This window comes from Chanos chanos, chromosome 12 (assembly GCF_902362185.1).
Source record: "Chanos chanos chromosome 12, fChaCha1.1, whole genome shotgun sequence".
NCBI classification, from domain to species: Eukaryota; Metazoa; Chordata; class Actinopteri; order Gonorynchiformes; family Chanidae; genus Chanos; species Chanos chanos.
This window is the reverse complement of record NC_044506.1, coordinates 11,162,387-11,182,671: the sequence shown is the minus strand read 5'-3', so window position 1 is coordinate 11,182,671 and position 20,285 is coordinate 11,162,387. Positions and strand designations below refer to the sequence as shown.

Here is a 20,285-nt window from a genome sequence, read left to right as displayed (position 1 = left end):
TTCTATTTTTTTTTTTTAAGTAAACAAAAAACAGGACACCAGTTCATAACAAAAAGGACAAACATTTTAATTTATCAATGTCTACCAGGAAATAAAAAAAGAAACAGACACAACAATGAAAAAAGGGGGGTGTTTCCTCACCCCTCCTAATGAGAATGAGTTTCCCCACAGATGAAGAGAGGAGAGGTTTGAGTGAGAGAGACTGAATCTGTCCATGCCATTGGCGCCGTTTTGGTCCACGCTGACACAGTCTGCAGCGTTGGGCTAAGTCCAGATTAGGAGTGAGACACACGGGGTCTAAACACTCTCTGTTCAGAGATCAGAGGGCAAGACAGGCAAAAGGGATGGCACGTACTTAAGATACCCTAGAGAAGGACAGAAACAAACATCTTTTTTTTTTATTTTTTCCTTCCCAAAATAACCTAACGTCGAAAACGTGCTTTTTCTGACAAGAATAACTAGATATACCAGCTTCTAACACATTCTGCATTGAACTTTATATTTCTAGTTGAGGGATGGTTTAACAAGGTGAGGATCAGGTTTCTGAACTGTTCTAACCCTGTCTGAGTTTAAACTCCATCAGAATCTACCTGTTCACTCCTGCGTTTCCATGCTCTCATCTTCTCCCTCTGCTCCTTCATCCAGAGCCTCATCCTCCTCTTCCTTCCGTTCTGGAGGCTTCTCGTAGGCCTTCTCAGATGGAGTGACGATTACCCCATCCCATGTGGACATTTCTTTCACCAAGTCTACAGGAAACAAACAGAACTGTCTCAGACCTCATAAGTTCAATGTAATGTCCGTTTGTTCTTTGTCTATTGTTGTTCTCTCTCTTGTCCTCTTTTGTTATGTCCCTGTGAGGACAAAGAGCTGCCTTCTTTTTTTCTTTCTTTTGAGTCATTCTCCATAAAAAGGTTCCAGTGATATTGTAACTGTCTGTGATTTACTGCAGAGCAAAACTAATGCCAGTAACATAAATTCAGTGTATGATTCATAAACTGGCAAAACACTAATAAAAGGTGATAGAGAGAGAGAAAGGAGTGTCCTTGAGCACAAAACTGCAAGAGATGAGACAGTCACAAATAAATAAATAACTAACTAAATAAATAAATGAGGAGCTTTCTCTGATATGCACATTGAACAAATGTGACTACAAAAAGCCTAGTTTTCATGCGTCTGTTTGTAAAAATAGTACGCTTCACCTGAGATCTATGCCTTCTCTTGTCCCCTAGTAATTTATTTGTTTGTTTATCTGCTTATTAAACGTCCACAGTAATTATGGACCCAAAAGTGATGTTGGATCCTCTTGTGTCTTAGTTTTGGGGAGACACTCACAGCTGGCGTCGCCTTCCAGACCTAAGATCTTCCGGTAACCTCCGTGAGACAGTACCCTCACTAACGTCTGGGCTGTGAAGCAAACCATGTCCTGCAGAGAGACGCACACGTTAATGAAATAGATCTATAAACACAACTACTGGGGAAATCTATTTTATGATATATTTCACAGAATTACCTGCTGTTCTAAAGTCATAACTGTGTGTACTCGGAAGTTTCCGCTTTCACAGGGATCCGTAATGCCCACCGAACCTGGCAAGAATAGGCCAGCGGCTAGCATCTGAAGACAACGTCTACAAAGACACACGTGCATAGACAATAATTAATCACTGTACACAAAGTAGCAAAATGAAGAGCAAATTTTAATTATTGTCTGTTGACAGAGTGTTTATAAAAAGAGAGCATCACCTGTATGCAACGTTGAGTGGCAGAGGTTGTCTTGAAGGGTTATTCATAACTGCAGAATGTCCCTTAAGATAAAAGCCAGTAAAACGACAGTCGACAATCATGTCTAAAATATACATTTATCTGCATTTGAAAGTGTATACAAATTGTCCTCACTTTCAGCCTGAACTACTACAGACCTTAAAGCAGAGTCACTGATTACAGCCTACTGCTCAGGTTTCAGCAGAACAGATTGGACAGCAAAAAAACAGCGGTATAACAGGGCAATTTGTAAATAACATAGGGCAAGCCCGTTTTGCTGTAGTGATTGAGTTGTACAACTAGAGGACTGAAACATATTGAGCTGTTTTCGGGTCTTTGGCTCACCAGTAGATCCAGGATCCAGGGGGTTAGAGGCTCAAAGCCAGGGAAACGAACCCTCAGGTCCTTCAGCAGACGGATCAGGACTTTCACCCTGAGCAACACAAAGCTCTGAATTACACACACGGTACACATGTCTGTTCAGACAACGACAACTTTAAATTCCACAAACACATGACTGTACACACGACTTATCAAACTATGAAAACTTTACATTCAAAGAAAGACTTTCAGAATTACACAGGAAGTTAGGCAAACATACCATACTTCTAACATAGGCAAGAAGAAGATTCTACTAATACTCTACTAATGAGGTAAGGTGACGAGTGGATTTTGCATGCTGTGGGAAGGCATACGATAGAGTTCAAATCTTGAAGACAGAGAGGTTCAGGCATATCTTACGTAGACTGAGAAGCGTTTTCCTCAAACCATCGGGCGTGGCGGATAGCAGCCAGAGCGCTCTGTAGGACCTTTATGTCCACTTCAAAAATCAATCAGAACACAGGCAAGTCAAATACAGCGTCCACATCATTAAATCCTAAAGAAACGCTCTTAGGTGCCTATGTGTCTAGACGTACAGTGGAGCTCAGGGTCCAGTTTGCGCAGGTTCGGTGGGACAGTGGTGATGAGGATTTTCACCGTGGCGTCAGCCGAGCTGATCTCGAAGCCCGTCTCATTGGTCAACATGGACAGTACTAACGTGAAAAGAAAGAGTCAAAAAAACTGATCGGAAAAAAAATATATATTTATATATTTAAAAGACATTTCAAAACACATGAGACATAACACTCACCCTCAGCAGGGTCCTGAGCACGGAGAGTCTCCACCACTTTGTTTCCCAAGGCCGCCACTGCTTCCACTACATAAAATAGTTATTCATCATCATGAAAATTTAACTGGAACTCAAGGCTACAATATATCTAAATAAAACACAAAGTCTTTTTCCTCTAATAGCGTAGACTTGAAGGAGCAACGAATAGGGTAAAAGTAAGATCATCCAAACTCACAGGTTGGCAGGATCTTTAAGATAACCACCAGGTCAGCCACATTGTGCCCTGTTGTCATGGTGCCCTTTTTGTATGATCCAACTTGGCGGACTTCCTCAATTTGCTGAAGAATGACGGGTTATTACAATGTTATTACACAGACATTAACTGCCAAAAACAACAGCGTTAACTAACATTCGGAGATGTATACAAGTCTCTGTGCACTCATACATAGTCTTGTAGTTTTCAACACCCTTAGTGTAAATTTAACACTGGTGTTTGTGCTGTGTATAAAACTAAGAAAGTACTAATTAATGTCATTGACAGAAGCTTGAAAACAGACTTTCAAAAACACTCACCACTTCAAAGTTTCCAGGAGCTACAATTAAGTTGTCAATTACATTGTTGATCTTCGTGACCAGGGACAAAATGGAGGACTGTCAATTAAAAAAAAAAAAAACACATCAAAAAACAATGTAACGTGAGAAGTGGCGTCCCATTTTCGCATTCTGTGTGTTCAGAGTTTGCATGTCAGGAGTTTGTGTGTCAAGACAGACTCTAAAAACAATCCAAAATTTTGCAATAAACCAATTACTTACAACAACAATGGGCAAAGGCAAAAGTGAAGCCAAAAAGTTAGGATTTTAAAAACAGTTAAACAGATGATACACCACGAGGACTGACTACAGTAAAAGCAGAACAGGAGCAACAGCCAGGAGACGCAACTGGAAAAAAAAAAAAAAAAAAAAACATTGAATTGTAGCCTTTAGTGACCTGTTCAGCAGGGGTGGGACTGAGGTCTTGGTTTCTCTTCAATAGACACTCACTGAAGGCTGTCTCATCAGGGGCAGGCTTTACCCGTGGGAATGCCATCTCACACTGTAAACACAACAGGTTCGTCATACTTTCCAGACCACTCACAGTAATACTCCTTCTCCAGGTAAGCTACCATATGGCTTTGTCATTACTCACACCATAGTTACTTAAGCTTCAATTACATTCAACTGAAAAAAGAGCCACCTTACAAGTTCCCTGTAGGATCTGCAGCCTACAGTCCTCTGCAGTTATAACAATGCTTAATAAAAGATCTCCTGTACACCTCAGTTAGATCTAATAATTAAAAAAACACTATGACGTGCATCCACAGACTTACCACATAAAAATCAAAGGGTATGTGTGGGACAAAGGGCCGGTATCTAATCAAGAAAAAACATACAAGATTTCCCAAGAAAATTAGAATAAAATGTCATGTAAGAAATGTTAAAGCGTACAGGAGAACGTTTTGTGGGATGAAACGAGAGCCACTCACCCTTGTACAAGACCGCCCCGGGAGCCGAACCGGCCACCCCGGCCCCTTCCCCGATCGCCTCTGTAAGAAGCAATGGGAGCCATTTAAGAGATGACTCTCTTAAAACTACGTGAGAGGATGCAATGCGCTAATAGCCCTGCTAATTTACTGCATTATTCTGTGTTCAAACAATTGTCAAGAGGATATTAATGCATGAGATTGTGTCACAAAGACAATCTGTGGTCTCTTCCGTCAGACCGACAAGGAACACAAGTAATACCCAGTCAACCACAGCTCAACAGCTAATGTAAGCAGCTCATTCATTCGCTGGTAACGACCTAACCGCCAGAGCTTCACGAGAGAAGTTTTAGCACAGAATGCATCGTATTGGGAGGATGCCTTTGAATATTTGTTAATATATGTTCTACAACAGCTGTTAAATAAATTTAATGGATCTCTAAATTAATACAAAATTACTGACTAGCATTACATCTTTCCAGGCCTGCTGGTAAGATTTGATGACTAGCTAGCACAGAAACATGCACCAGTCTAATTTCCGCAATGTGCTATTAATAATGACAAAGCTTGCAATCAAATACTGAAATAACCTAAAAAGCAAAATCAATTATCACCTCATTGCGTAAGACGTCTTGGCTGTTTGTTGCACAAAGCCGTAGAGAAATCCCCAGCTATCGTCGCCGGGCTAACAACCGATTCAGCCTTCTTCGTTATCAAGCGGTATTCCCTTTCAAGCGGCAACGTAAATAAAACGAGGCGATATCGCCACCTCTCGGTCCGGAATCCGAATCTTTTTTTTGTATCACGACGCGCTTCAATCAAAGACGGACCGACAGCCCCAAACAAAACTGGTACTACAACTGCTGCTGCTTCCTCTTTCTCAGTTTTGTGACAAATATTTTTTTGGAATCCTGACTCTCGCCAAAGTGCCTTGAAGGTTCTTTATTTTTCCTCTAATTAACAGAAGGCAGACGTAATCTAAACAAGTCCCTTGTTCGGATATTTAAACATTTAAAACTATATGTTTCACTGTGTATGATGTTATGTAGGCTACTCTGACGTAAGATTTAACTAAAGGCAATAATGTTTATTAAACAGATTTAAAACTGAAGCACCTTCTCATTAAACCAGAGGGAGGTTTATATAGTGTTCACATATTATTCGATGCATCATAAAAACGCTATGTTATTGTTATAAATGCAAACAGTCTTAGCGTTTCCTCAGCTGAACAAAAACATTTATCCTTAATTAGTATAGGTCCTTTCAATTCCCCCCCCCCCCCCCCCAAAAAAAACCCCAATCAAATCACGTGTACAACAACAGCGTAAAAACAGCGTAACAGTCAAATGAAAATTATGGGAAGTTGATTTCGAGCTGAATGCGTCGCCCGCATCAAGTTATCAGCTTTGGGTCCAGCTGCAGTGCTCAAGTCAACAAACTGCGGTTTCTGTCGGTCTAGAGAGAAGGGGGTCCTTCTCTTCTCTCAGTCTTTCTTCTTTATGGCGCTTTATCTGCGTTTAAACTGGCGATACTCGTCAGAGAACTGCGTTGGTGTCTTATTATGCGTCCACTACTTAGATGATGCTTTGTGTATGATGCTTTGTATTACTCCGTGTAAAGTGTATGCCCGTGTCCTCGCTGAAGTTTTGAACTCTCTCCATAGTTACCTCAGTTCATTTCTCAAAGCCGATTTTATAGGTCTGTCGATTAATAAGGCAGCTGAGCCCTACATGGAGAATTCAATCATTCAGCTGCCTTCTTTCAACTTCATTTCCTAACCTATGATAATCGTAGACACAGCTTTAGGCTGATTGCTTGGTTTTATCTGATAAAGAAGTGTAGGCATACATTGCAAAAAGTTCAAATGAAACAGAGGATGTGGATGGCACAATGTCCCAAGACGGATGACGTTACGTACGAATTTCGAAACAGGATGGTTTGAGAAAGCAATGTTAGTTTTGTTTTTGTTTTTTATCAAAATTACTATCCTATGTATTAATAATGTATTAGCCTATATGTAAATAAAAGGGCAGTGAAGTAGCCTATGCATGATAAAACATTGCATTATTATATGATGTTGATTTGATCCGGTTTAGCGGCAGCTTAGCTAAACTAGTCGTTGTTTTGACAGAGCAATCACTTTTAATATAACTCTATGCTACATCCCCAAACTGACCGCTTTAGCCACACCCGTTCTTACCTGCGGTTAAACCGCAGCTAAACAAGTCACACAGCAATAGCTCCTCCCTTTCCAGCCTGCGCTTGTTGTGTGTACACGCTTTGAGTGACGTAAACGGAGCCGTTGGTGTCTGCGCAATGAGAGCAGCGCTGAAATTCAAATTTGAACCATATGAGTGTTGAGTTGGCTTGAGCGTTTGCGAGAAGACTTCCCCTCATTTGACAGCGAAAGAGGACAAAGATAGTGTATTCTGTTGGGCTCGACTGGGAAAACATTGACTCGGAATGGATCCATTTACTGAGGTGAGTGCATTTATGAATATGGGCTAAATCTATAACTTAGCCTACATGTAAACTTAGGGGTACTAATCGACAATGTATCGCCAGTCTTTTTCCACCTCATAGACCCCACCAACAATCGCATGACCTCGTAAATAGTCAGTTACTCAGGCATCTTAAGTAGTTTTCTGATTTTTTTATGCTGGTCATTTACTGACTGTGTGATATAATGCTGACCATCGAACGTAACAACACAGTCAGTTGTCAGATATCGTGAGTTGTTGCAACGTGTTTGATAGCTTGTTAGCCAATGGCAGATATTTGTTATAGTTTAACTTAATGTGTTTGCACGTCGGGTGATTAGCTGGTTCACTGGTTGAAAATCTAAAAGGCTCCAGAAATGTACATATTTGGGTTTTACACGAAATTGTTTTGTACTGAGATGTGCTAACGACTTGTATGCATATGTGAGGTGTGGCTAGTTTCCCTCCGGCCTGTAATGCTAACTAGTTAGCTTGTAAGTATTTGCAGAGGCCAATATTTGGGACTCAAACGTGGTCTAACTTGTACTTAGTCACTGTGTAAGCTTACTGGTGTAGACTGAAAAAGCCTGAAATATCGCCAGTCATCTGATGTACTGTGGAACGGCCTCTCCCTCTACTCCTTGGCCTCCTATTTCAAGCTAGTCCAGAGAGACGCGCATTGTAGGCTATTCGGTAGGGGAAATTTAAACTCTGGCTTTGCGCACTACTGCTTTTTAACGCAAGGTACTTTACAGTGAAGAATAGGGATCCGAAACAACTCTCCTTCAATTTGCATAGAGTGTCAATATGTGCTTATAGATAGCGATATGCATTGAAAATTAATGACTGTGTTTTAAATGTGTCTCCAGGTGTGTGTGACTGTTAGAATTTTTACTTGCACCACAATTAGTTTGTAATACACTAAATTTCATCCCAAGAGATTAGAGTAATATTGCATGGAATTTGGTATTCCTCCTCTAGATTATGTTCTGGTCCTTGGGGAGAGCATTAGGTTTGTACCATTTATAGTAATTTCATTGTAAGAAGTCTTCCCGGGCACTTACTTTGGACAACTTTTTTCTTAAGCATCCAAGATGTTTCAGTCAGCCTTTTTAAACTCTGGCCAATAGAGTGTTTGCATCTTGTCACATGACAGGATTCTTGTGGGATGACAACCACATTAACTGATTTTTCCACTCTTCAGTCAGCCAACCAACAGTGCAACACAAGGAATGTGTTTTGTCTCGCTTAGTAACGGGACTGTAAATCACCTCTCCGTGTAAATGTGCTGAGGAGGCCCATAGGATTTTTTTTCCCCCTTCCTTTTTGAATAGATGTGATAAACAGAAGGGAAGAGCAAGTGGAGCGAAACTGTTAACTTCCCTCCAGTTTTTTTGTGTGTGTGAGAAAGAGAGAGATCAGTAGTTTGCCTTAATCCAGAAGATTTGCTATCCCCAAATTAAAACTCACATACTTAAGTAGCTTGTATCACTGACCTTTTTGTAGTCACATTTATTTTCAGCTCTCACATGAAATCCTTAGCTCCCTCGGTAAATTGTGACTGCACAGAATGTTTGAAACAAATCTGTTTTCGTTTTTTTTTTTTTTTTTACATTTTTTTAGAAACTTCTCGAGCGCACACGCGCTCGCAGAGAAAATCTCCAGAAAAAGATGGCAGAGAGACCAACAGCAGCCAACAGACAAATGGCCAAGAGGAACAGAGAGCCACTGACAGAGTCCAACAGCGTGCTCTGTGAGCCACCTGCAGTACAAGGTATTACTCAGTTGAACGTGTTGTTACCTGTTTCAGTACTAAGTTGCCCCCCTTTTTAGAACATTATCTCATCTGATAGATGTAGACTGATTTCTCAGTTACCATTGTTTAGGTGCAATAAATTCATAACAGGTCTGATTAGGAACACGGAAATGTTTTTTTGTCCAGTGATTAATAATGCTATAAACTATATATGTTAGAGTACCATGGCTCTATACCTGAATAATTTTACTGATACAAAATATCTTAACACCCCGCAGTATTTTGTCAGTGATGAGGCTGTTGATTTGTGTGCTGTGCTTTCTGCATGACAGTGCTCCCTTCCTCCAAACCATCTCCTTCCAAGCGTCGCTGCTCAGATGAAAATGCCCTCATCAGTGGGGAGGAAAACAAGGAGCCAGCAGCCCCTCACTCGATGGCCACAGAGCCTGTTACAGACAAGAAACCTCCTGTGGCCCCCACCAGTGTCCGCTCTGTCCCTCCCCCTGCTGTCGCTGTCCGGTCCGCCCCAGAGCCAGAGAAAATGGAGCTACATCCACAGAAGGAAGAGGGGAGCAAGGAGAAGACGATTAAGCCGTCAGCGATGGAGAACAGCAGAGAGATCCTGACCGAAACGGCCTCTGCAAGCCCCTCAGGCTTCAGGTCTCGTTTACAGAGACTGGCTGAACAGAGGCAGTGCTGGGACTCTGCAGGTACCAGAATGACCTAGTGCTTCAGAGACACAAATACCCGAATTCAGGTTGAAGATAATGAAGAATCTAGCGTGCTGATTTTCTATTAGGGCATGAAGCAACAGTAAAACTGGGCAAAAGTAACCGATTGATCAATTTGTTCTGAAAAGGTTAAGATGATTTTTGAATTGTCATAGTGTGTTTTAATAAAAATGAACAGGTTAATTTTGTTCTGCCTGTGTGTTTATCCCCATATACCCAGATTAATCAATTAATTGTTCGTATTAGCTGCCATTGTACTTGACTACAAAAAAAATTAGACTTTTGCACACCCCTTAAAAGAAGGCTTGAGAGAACAGACATGTACTTAAATGCAATTTATTTGTTCTTCCTTATTTAGTGAAAGTATTCTTTTTAAGACATAGAATTAACAGATTTTACAAACAACCTTTTTGTCTACACACCACAGTAATGTAGCCCTTTCTGTTTTATTTCCAGGTGTCTCTGATACAGGCACATCCAGCGACCATGTCTCCCCTTTGAAGTCCCAAGTGGTAGAAGTAGCCTCAATCCCTGCTCCCACATCCTCAGGAACCCCAATTGGCAGGAAGGGAAGGCTGGCAAACCTCGCTGCGACGATTGGATCTTGGGAGGATGACCTCGGACACCCATCTTCCCGCCGAGACAATGCACAAGGAAAGCCTGGCACCGCCTGTGTGCCCCCACCGGTCCGTGCAGCTGCGAGCATCAGTGCAAAAGCCTGCCCTACGGTGCAGCATCAGCCAGAAAAGGCTCCCATGAGCAAGCCTGCGCCTCTCTCTCATCAGGTGGGTCAGATAAGAGCTGATATTCTTCTATATGTTGGGTAAAAAGTGTGTGACAATTCTGTATATCCAGTTGGCCGGGGAGGGGGGAGGGGGGAGGGGGGGGGGGGGGGGGGGGGGGTGGATTTCTGTTTGTAAATGTAATCGTGTGGGGGGGGGGGGGGGGGGGTGGATTTCTGTTTGTAAATGTAACCATAAGTTTATTGTTGATTTACTGCGTGTTACTAAGACACTTTTTTTTTTTTCAGGCTCCTGTACATTCTCCGGTCAAGTCAGCCAGAGTAATTCCACCCAGTCCACAGAAGACTGAGGTGCCCGAGCCCAAACCAGTTCAACAGAGGAGAGAGGTACCGCCTTCACCTGCATCCAGTCCCCTGAAGAACTATTCCTCTGCCCAGCCCACTCCACGCTCCGCAGTACCCTCCAGTCCTCAGAAGGCCCCAATTTCCCAAAGTCCTTTAAAGAAACATTCTGAATCCAGAGAACTGGACTCTGGAATAGGATTTGAATCAAGCCCTCAAAAATCCCACCTTCCCTCCAAGCCCTCCTCTGCTGCTCTTGTGACACAGACCCGGGACAGATTTGCAAAAGAAGTAACACCCCTGCAATCCCGGGGTCCAGCTGGTACTCCTGGTGAGCAAAGCTTTTCTATCAATTTTATCTTTCGTAATTATTTTTAAACACTTTGGCTAAGGTATGAGTTGTTGAAACAAACATAATTTGAGGAGAGTGACCTGTCTTGTGTGACATTTCTGTCTCATGCTTTTAGGTGTCAAGTCTTTCCTGGAGCGTTTTGGTGAGCGGTGTCAGGAACGACACCAGAGCTCCCCCTCTGCTGGAGCAGGCCAGAGCTGTACCCCTACCGTCACCCCCAGAGCCACCCCAAATGCCAGGCTCGTTCAAGAGAGGTTGATGGGTACTCAATCAACCACTGCCACCGCCGATCTCACCCAGAGGCAAAAAATGGTGCATTAACCTTAAGTATTTACTACAATTAACTTTTTTATTAATTTATTTATTTCAGTTGTTTTTTTGGGGGGTTTTTTTTGAGATCATGATCAGCTGTCTCAATGTGTCTTGTTCATTCACTGTTTGCAGGAGCGAGAGGCAGAGCTGGCGCAGGTTCGCAGCCGATTTCAAAGGGGCAACATGTGGAAAAACAAAGAGGAGACTGTGCAAGTCAAGAATGAGCCAGAGACTAAGGTTTCAGTTCAAATCAAATCCCAACGGCGTATGAATAAATGTGGTGTTTAGATGAATCAGTGTTGTTATCCATAATTTGGAGTAGCTTGAGGTTGTTTAGCTTGAGGATGACCCTGTGAAAGTAGCTTATGTTTGTTTGCAGGGCTTGAAAATCACAAGCAGGAGAGGAGAGAACATGCTTGTGCACTAAGCAAATCATATCTCAGTTCTCCTCAATATGTAAAATTACTGTTCTAGATAGATAGAACTGGATGATGGAACTAAATCATTCATTTTCACTATATAACAGACCACGGTTATGAGAATAAACATCTACAGTTTATTTTCAATAGAACAATTTGAATTGTATGTTTCTATCAGCTTAATATACTGTAACACACACACAAGAAAAAAACAATCGTGCAGGAAAAGTGGGTTTGCACCTATGACAACAGATGTCACAAAACCACAGCTACACAGAGTGAAAGCCACAACAACCAGAAAGAAACTAGTAAAAGACATACTGTGGCAAAAAAGGTCATCAGATCTCAGTCAGCAAAGAGTATGCAAAGCAATATGGTTAAATGTGAAACATGATGATTATTATCAAACAATATGAGAAAATATATCCTGATAATGTTTTTTGTCACACCCAGTAAGGTAGGCCTACTTATGACAAGGGATCAAACTCCTGTTGTATTTATATCTTTTTGTCTGTTTACATGGTTGTTTTAAGGTGTTTCTCATTTTGTTTGTCGGTTTGACTTCGGGTTCAGTTTATAAAGCCTCTAATTTGACCATGCTGAGAATAGAGTACATCCTTGAGATTTCTTTTTGTTCATTTTTAAAGGATTTCGTAGGGCAAGTGGTGCTACTGTATTCTCAGTATTTTGTGGTTGTTGTTTTAATTTCTGCTAATTTTTGTTTCAGATGGAACTACAGCAGGCAGCAGAGAATCTAGAGAGTTCTATGCCTGTGGTTGACAACACACCCTCAGCACCTGCCTCAGAAATTCCCAGCATTCCAGAGCCTAGTACAGATGGTAGAGTATAGTTTTTGGTTTCTGCCTTTGCACACTCTGCGTATCACTATAATTTGTCAGTAGTTATTTAGTAAGTGCTGATTTGAGTAAAATTCACGTCATGTTGGTGGGCTTATTTTGGATGGATACACAACTCAAGTCTTGTCCCCACTTCCCCTCCATAAGACAATTCTTCCTTTGACTAGTCCGCACATCTCCTCTTAACACAAGCATATTAAGCAGCAGCTTGTCTTTTCCCTTTGTCCTCAAATCAACTCTGTTTCCCCCACCACAACACACACACACCAGTCAGTCGCAGCATACGAGAGGTTTAAAAACAGTCTTTGTTTTTTCCATTATCAGAAATATCTAAAATGGAACCTGCTGAAACCTCAAGCCCTCTGAAGAAAGCTGGGCTCTCTGCTGAGATGCTTGTAAAGGAGGAGACATATGAAGCAAAAGAAGGTACAACATAAAATTTATTTTGAATATGCTTGGAATAACCTAGATGGTCTATGTGTTAAGCTTTTTTTTTTTTAAGTATAACTTGCAGTCAGAACTAATACTTTTGTAAGTTTCGTTTTCTCCTCTTTTGTGTTTCTGGTGCACGTACACTTATAATGGACTTTGTTTGTAGATCTAGCAGAGGAGGTGTATGAAGTGGAGATGAATGTGGATGGCTCCATTAACTCAGAGGTCATCAACAACCTGTTTGAAGATGCTCTAGGGGATGAAGAAGAGCCCAGTACAAGAGAAGAGGAGGAGGATGATGATGAAGATGCCTTGAACATCTCCTCTATGTCTCTTCTCACTCCACTGGCAGAGACTGTTGCTGCTGTTGTCAAAAGCCCAGAGAGGAAAATTATGGTGAGTACTAGGTGTACTTTGGAAAAATCTCTGTTGTGTTACTACTTCATTTATGACTTCTGGTCTAATCTCTGTCTGCTCAAGTACCTATGCATGCTTGAATTTTCAGATAGCCTGCTTTTTTCCAAAAAATGTGTGTTTAAAATCTGTGTGTGTTTAAAATTTAAAATCTCCCTTTTTGTCCATGCTAACAGAATATGAATACCCTTAATGTCTCCTTCTGGTTTTTCATGGCGCTAGAATTATGCCGTAGCATGGTTTCACTGATGTTCATTTGAAGAGAGTGACTCTTTTTCTCAGACATGCTTAAATTTCTGTTCGACTACGGTGTGCTATTCATCACATGCCTTGGGTTTAAGAGCTCTCTGAGTGTGCCCCTCTCTTTGTGTGATAAGTGTTCCTAGAGTTTGACTCTAAATTACATTGCAAAGACACAAAGAAAGCGTTTCAGACTTCATTACATTTTGCTAAAAAGTATTTTATTGTTGGGATCTGTTGCGAGAGATGCCAATGAATATCAGTGCGGTTCGTCCACTGCGAGCTAAAGCTTTTACTCAGTTATTCCTCCTTAGGCTTTTCCTTTAGAAATTACTCAAATTCTTCAAAAATGTGAGGATCCTGTTAGTATCCAAGGTCAATCATTGCCTTACCTTGCATCTCTCCCACTGGTCCTAAGCTGCTGTGAAATTGGTTGTATTGGACATCCACCGCCACACTCCAGTAACTCATTGTATATTTAAGTTCCGAACTGTTTTTTGTTTGTGTTAATTTCTAAGACATCAACCCCAGCAAGCTCCTTTAATGAGAAGAGTGCAACCCCTGATGGAATCTCCAGGAGCAGTAAGTTTCAGAGGGCCAGGGTGCTGCGAGCGGGTTCATCAGAGAGCATCTCAACTATCGACGAAGAGCAAAATCTGCCCTACAGGTAGTCATGTCATCTTACACTACGATGCCGGTCGTGTCTGTGAGGGGTCATTTGAGAAATTGACAGTGAGTGTCTTTCTTTGGTGGCAGTATTGATGCGTACAGATCGACTAGACTGAAGGAGACGGAAAGGCCACACGTCAAGCAGGTGATTGTACGCAAGGAGGATGTATCTCAGAGAATGGAGGACCCCAGGAATCCCAGTCACATCAGCATTAAACAGAGGATGAAGGTGAAAGAGGACCTCGTATTTACATGCAAAGATGTGGTTCTAAGGTTTCACGCATGCATTGTTAAATTACACAAACACACATATTCTCCCCGATACTGAAAGCAGGACAGAGTGCCTAATTCCTTGGGTCTCTTTATTACGTGTAAATATCACTTTGTCACACATGTCGTGGGTGCTGATGAAACGTGTTGTGTGGTCTTTATCGCTAGTTTTTGACAAACGAGATGAACCTGCAGCAGACTGTGATCCACCAGGCCAGTCAGGCATTGAACTGCTGCACGGATGAGGAGCACGGCAAGGGTTCTCAGGTGGAGGCTGAAGCCGAGAGACTCCTTCTCATTGCCAGTGAGTGACTCACACATTCAACACGATAACTACCTTCAGTTCTTTTCCTGTCTCATCAGTAACTCTACATTTAAACTCTTAGCCGAGAGGAGGGTCGCCTTGAAGGCAGAGTTGGATCGTCTGAAAGGAGAGGGTCCAGCAGGTCAGAAGAAAGACCCACCTAAAGTTGAGGAGGATGTGGGCGTTTCTCCCTCCAAAGGCTCCATCACACTCCTGGAGCTCCGGCTGCCGCTCAAGGCTGACTTTGTTTGCTCTACTGCGAACAAGCCAGGTACATTATTTAATTACATGTCATTTGTTTTGATGTTTTAGTGTGTCGGTTGTTTGTATGTCTGATATTTTAATGTGTTAATTGTTGATGCATTGTTTGTTCAGAGTCTGGGAACCATTACTTCTTTGTCATGATTCGAGCTGGGGCTGAGAACACTGTGGCTACTCCTCTAGCCAACACTCGCAATGCCCTTAGTGGGGATGCCCTGACCTTCTCTACCAAGTTCACACTGTAAGTTCAGCTCTTGCAAAACCAGAAATTGCATCAGTTTTCGCTCTCCTCAACGGCTCTAACGGTCGTCTCCACCACATAGGTCAGACGTCTCCAATGACTTTGAAATCGATATTGAGGTCTATTATCTGGTAAGCGTGACTTTACACTTTAACCACTATATAGATCTTCCTGCCAAATGCTGAAGTGATTTTGCTCTTAGATTTTGACGGCTGGATTTATTTTTCCTTTAGGTTCAGAAGCGTGAATTAAACCCTGAGAAGAGAAAGAAACCCAACAAATCAAAGGTATCCCTATACAACATTAGGTGTATTTTGATATTTGTCTGTCTCAGTCTAAAAGGAGTGCAAAATATCAGTCTTTCAACTTCACAATACATAGAAAACAGTCTGCACAGGAAATTAAGCTATAGTGACTATGTCCGGTCTGAAGATCAGCACTGTCTATGTTCAGATTCTCCTGAGACAAGTTCATGAGATCCACGAATCATGCTTGTCGGTACGCTACGTACTGTTCCTTATCTCCTCACTTCCTGGTGTGCCTCTCTATTTATACTGTAGTGGAAAATTGACCAGATTTATTACTGGGACACTCACCGTTGAGTTTCTGTCTACTTTTCCTCTCACTATGTGCATGAGTATATCTTTACAGATACATATTTCTGTGGACAAATGGGCTCATGAAGTGCAGAACATTCTTCTGTGACTGGCAGAAATAACCAACTGTGTTCATCAGTACTGATTTACTGTTAACAATCTTAAATGATTTCTCCATAGGCTATCACTCCAAAGAGATTCCTTGCCATCACCGTAAGTATTTCCTACTTCCTCTTTTTTGCCAGTAATATGGAATGTTTTCTGGGCTACACTTGTATAAAAGAATGTTAAACTAGTGAAAAAACAAAAAATATGATGTAGTTCGTCCGTATGTTTGCATCAATAAGTTTTAACGAGTTCAGTCACAAAGCAAACATTAAACATTGCTATATATGAATATTCTATAACAAATATAAATTTATTCCTTCTCTCCACTTCTGTAGAAGAGCAACCTCCAAACACCTGGTAAGTGTAAACCCTAAACTACTGTTTAATTTGTAATTTTGTGCGTGTGTGTGTTCCTCTCATTTTTATTCTTCGTAACCTTTGATAACTAATGGTTTTTCTGCAGTCATGGCCAGCCCTGGGGGTCCAAATGCAGTTCGCAGCAGTAGCTTCGTGCTTGTTGGTTCACACAAATTAACCTTGGCCTCCATTGGGAAGACTAAATTTCCCTTGGAAAAGGTAAGTCAAACAACATGTGGAAGAGCTCTTTCCTATACTTGCCTAGTCCATTCTGACCTAAATATGATGGAGGCATTTTTAGGAGTAGTGTTGTCAGATGAAGTGTAAGATATAAGGGTAGGAAAGGTCTGGCTACATCTCCACTGCACTTGCTTTTCCAGTGGAGTTTAACTCTAGTTTCCAGTTCTTCCCGATCTCTTTTGCCCAAACTCATTCACATGCGCTCATTTTTCTCTTTTAGATCAGATATGAAGGCAGTGAGAGAGAACTTCTCAGTGGCATGTTTCAGAACAAGGTTGCCACATTTGCTCATGTCTATTAACACTGGGCTTTGGTTGGTGTGAAGGTGTATCTAACAATACTCTGTGCATCACAAAGTGGTGTCTGAGCCTCTATTATTAATACCCTGTCCGTGCTTGCTGTAACTTCAAAGCGCAGCCTGAGCGGTAGTTTATGTTTTCATTGGATGTCTGCTCCTCTTGATGTGCCTGGAGGAACGACAGGCGAGCAGTTTTTCTGGAACTGCGGTTTGCGCTGTCTCACTCTCAAGGGGTATATTTGTATGCATTAAGAGATGTGTGGATTATCCCCTCAACACCACGTTTGTTTTGTTTCATTTTTTTTTTGTTGTTGTTGCCGCCATCAGCCTTTATCTCAAAACTTATCTCTTCACATTCAGGTGCCTTTCCTCTGCCCTCTGGAAGGCCACATCTACCTGAAAATGCAGTGTGAGGTGGGCTCTCGCGTGGAGGAAAGGGGCTTTCTGGTGAGTGTCCCCTTCATCTTACGTATGGGCACATCCATCAGTAGGTTAAAAAATTATGTGTTTAATTTAGGTGAGGTTTGTACATCTCATTTTATTTGTATTTTTTTTTTGCAGACAATGTTTGAAGATGTCAGTGGATTTGGGGCGTGGCACAGGAGGTGGTGTGTCCTCTCGGGCTACTGCATCTCCTACTGGACCTATCCCGACGACGAGAAACGCAAAGTACGTTGCAGATGATGCAAGAACATTTGATTCTTTGTTAAATCAAAACTGGATGCATCGCTTAAATGTAACCCTTCTCCGTCTAGAATCCAATTGGTCGCATCAATCTGGCGAACTGCACCAGCCGTAAGGTTGAACCGGCCAATCGAGAGTTCTGCGCCCGACCCAACACCTTTGAGCTGATCACAGTGAGACCCCAGAGAGAGGATGACAAAGAGACTCTGGTTAGCCAGTGTATGAACACCATGTGTGTCACAAAGTAAGCCCCATCTGATAACCACATAGCAATGTATCAGTCTTGTCTCAAAAAGATAAATAAAATAAAATAGTTAATAAAAGCCATCCTTTTGAAAAAACTGTACTCAGTTAACTTAGTGGTTAAAGTGAAAGTGTGATAAAGTTTTGGTCTCATTTACACAGGAATTGGTTGAGCGCTGACACAAAGGCAGAGAGGAACCTATGGATGCAAAAACTCAATCAAATTCTTGTGGATCTGCGTATGTGGCAGCCAGATTCCTGCTACAGACCTTTGTGAGTTTGTCTTGATGTAACCCGGAGGCCTGTCAACACCTTGGTCCTAATATAACGCCAAGTGGCGGCGGCGGCAGCAACACTTTGGGTTGATGAGTGCAATATATTATCTAAAACTACAGAACGTTTACAGATGGATATTATTAGCAAGGTGTTTTAGAGTTGACTGGTAAGTTAATGAAAATGGGAAATTGAAAAATCAATAAAGCCATGGTTTTTATAGACATTTCAGTATTGAGGAGATCCGATTCATTTACCTTTCAATGTTTCTGAGAGATCTATTATCCAGACAAACGTCTGTTGTAGTACACTATTCCATGTACTCTACAGTTTCTGTTTGCAACAGAATTATTAACTTTATGGATAGAATCTGATCAACTTCAGCTTTTTTGTATTTTAATATATTTAAGTATGTGTTTTGCATGGTTTTTGCTGGGGCTTCGGTTGTTTTATCTATTATGGATGAGTGAGCTTTATGCTTTGTCATTCTGCCGCATTTAATATAAGGCTAACACGCAGTTCATTCTGAATTGTTCCTCTAAATTGAGATTATTCCCAGCTTTATTGAATATGTAATAGGAGATGTTGATGTGTTTCTGGAATGACTGAGAGTCCTCATTGTTTGGAGGCCAGAAAAAAGCAGGAGTAACATAAGTTGTCAAGACTAATATTAAGATCTTACTCAGATCTCATTAAGTCATTTACAGTGAGTTGTAATGTGGCAATCAGACGGGTTTTAATTACACTGTCAGTTTATTTGGATGGCATTGGCTGCCAAACAAAAAGTAACTTTAATACACAAAAAAATGCTTACGTGAAAAACATTTTCGGCTCAGATATTTTGTTATGCCTACGGTTTCAGTTGTTTTACAACCATCACTCTGGTACTGGGTTAATTACTGAGGTAAAATGAGTTGACCTGGATATTCCCAAGTCAGTAGGAGACAGTCTACGAGGCGGTCTCTGAAACTCGCAAGCAGCTCCCATTAAGTGGATTTAGTGACCTTTTAAAAATCAAGCTATAAGACAGGGATAGAACTTTAAGATGACTAGTCCTTACCTTTGAGAAACTCACAAGAATGGCCATGAACAGTTTTTTGGGGTTTTTTTTTTTCTGTAATTAACAGCGAGCATGTAACCTCAATTTAGATGCTGTCTTTGTCATGCACAGTATCTTTGCCTGAAAATGCTAAGCTGTCAGTACTACTACTAGTACACTCGATGTACACTTTTAATATATGCCTTATGTTACTGTTATGTTATTTTAAGTGTTTTAATTTTTTTTTTTACTGTTTTATTTTCACTTTAGATTTCAGTATGTTTATTCAATTACTTGACATCTGTTTATACTGCTTGCATAAGTTAGGCAATGTCTATTCACACTAATGTCCATACATTTTTGAGAGCCACAAGTTCACTCGCTCAAGCAAGATGGTTTGATACAATGATATAATTCACTCATTGTCAGATATTTTAAGACATTATGTGGCACTTCACCAGGGCAGTACAGGCCAGAATTGTTTCATGTGATGTATTCTGCTGAACACATGATTCACAAATATCAATGTTTCAATAAACCATATTTCTATAACCACATATTTCTTTTACATCTCATTGGTCTTGTCTGCAGTATTACCTGTTGCAGATGCTGTTTCATATTTTTGACTATCCTAACTTTGGAAAACAGAACTGTCACTCTCTTTTACTAGACTTTGCCATTTTGGAAATTCTACAGAGGATATTTAGCTCACTAAATCTCACTTTTTTACCCATAAGTAGTCCCTTTCATCTTGATTTAGCTTTACCACCAAAGCAAAGTTTAAGGACATATGAAAGTCCAGTCTTGCACTGCCTGTGTATGAAAGGTAATATTATAGCTAGTGCTGCAACCGTTACTTAGCATCAGAAAATGGCAACTATTTAAAGAACGGTCAAGAATAGAACACCAACTGTTTTATGGCCCTAAACTGACTAGATATAATTAGATGTCAATGCAGTGATGCTGGTTTTCTAACTCGGGTTAGAAAAATTACCCTGACTGGCATATGGTGGCGCTTAATCAAGCAAAAACATGTTTTGGGCTGTCACTCTTGAACCATTTGGCCTAGAGTCAAATTTTTTTCTAACAGATTCCCTGGCTCCAGATGAAAAAAAAAAAAAAGCCAATTGGCCCAAATGATGCGCCATATTGGATTTTCCGCCATTTTGAATTCTTTGTAAAACCTTTAAAATCTTTCTCCTCCTAGACGGATTGTCCAATTTGCACAAAATTTAG

The 20,285-nt window shown here is 41.1% G+C and overlaps 2 protein-coding genes across 2 annotated transcripts; one reads left to right on the top strand and one right to left on the bottom strand.

Annotated features, from left to right (window-relative positions):
- Positions 1-594: 594 nt before the first annotated feature.
- On the bottom strand, positions 595-5,063 carry ilf2 (interleukin enhancer binding factor 2). The gene is made up of 14 exons (XM_030789545.1): positions 5,004-5,063; positions 4,393-4,452; positions 4,237-4,279; positions 3,858-3,962; positions 3,443-3,520; positions 3,105-3,207; positions 2,891-2,956; positions 2,676-2,792; positions 2,500-2,578; positions 2,104-2,191; positions 1,741-1,802; positions 1,511-1,625; positions 1,333-1,423; positions 595-746 (listed from the first exon to the last, which is right to left on the bottom strand). Exons 1-14 carry the CDS (start codon positions 5,006-5,008, stop codon positions 595-597), a joined length of 1,164 nt encoding a protein of 387 aa, XP_030645405.1. The 5' UTR covers positions 5,009-5,063.
- Positions 5,064-6,852: 1,789 nt separating this feature from the next.
- On the top strand, positions 6,853-18,014 carry anln (anillin, actin binding protein). The gene is made up of 24 exons (XM_030788489.1): positions 6,853-6,870; positions 8,493-8,643; positions 8,958-9,335; positions 9,813-10,141; positions 10,387-10,771; positions 10,908-11,104; positions 11,237-11,369; positions 12,282-12,362; positions 12,705-12,806; positions 12,979-13,208; positions 13,985-14,133; positions 14,223-14,364; positions 14,574-14,709; positions 14,792-14,980; positions 15,085-15,211; positions 15,294-15,342; positions 15,445-15,498; positions 15,988-16,020; positions 16,251-16,272; positions 16,379-16,491; positions 17,171-17,257; positions 17,372-17,479; positions 17,566-17,738; positions 17,900-18,014. The coding sequence occupies exons 1-24, from the start codon at positions 6,853-6,855 to the stop codon at positions 18,012-18,014; spliced, it is 3,501 nt and encodes a 1,166-aa protein (XP_030644349.1).
- Positions 18,015-20,285: the final 2,271 nt, after the last annotated feature.

Bases quoted from the DNA above. Each gene is read 5' to 3' on its own strand.
- ilf2 (XM_030789545.1), bottom strand. The intron at 3,208-3,442 runs GTGAGTGTTTTT...GTCATTCTTCAG, and splicing joins CTCCTGGAAACTTTGAAGTG to CAAATTGAGGAAGTCCGCCA. The intron at 2,957-3,104 runs GTGAGTTTGGAT...TATTTTATGTAG, and splicing joins CTTAAAGATCCTGCCAACCT to TGGAAGCAGTGGCGGCCTTG.
- anln (XM_030788489.1), top strand. The intron at 12,363-12,704 runs GTAGAGTATAGT...TTCCATTATCAG, and splicing joins TCCAGAGCCTAGTACAGATG to AAATATCTAAAATGGAACCT. The intron at 17,739-17,899 runs GTAAGCCCCATC...TCATTTACACAG, and splicing joins AACACCATGTGTGTCACAAA to GAATTGGTTGAGCGCTGACA.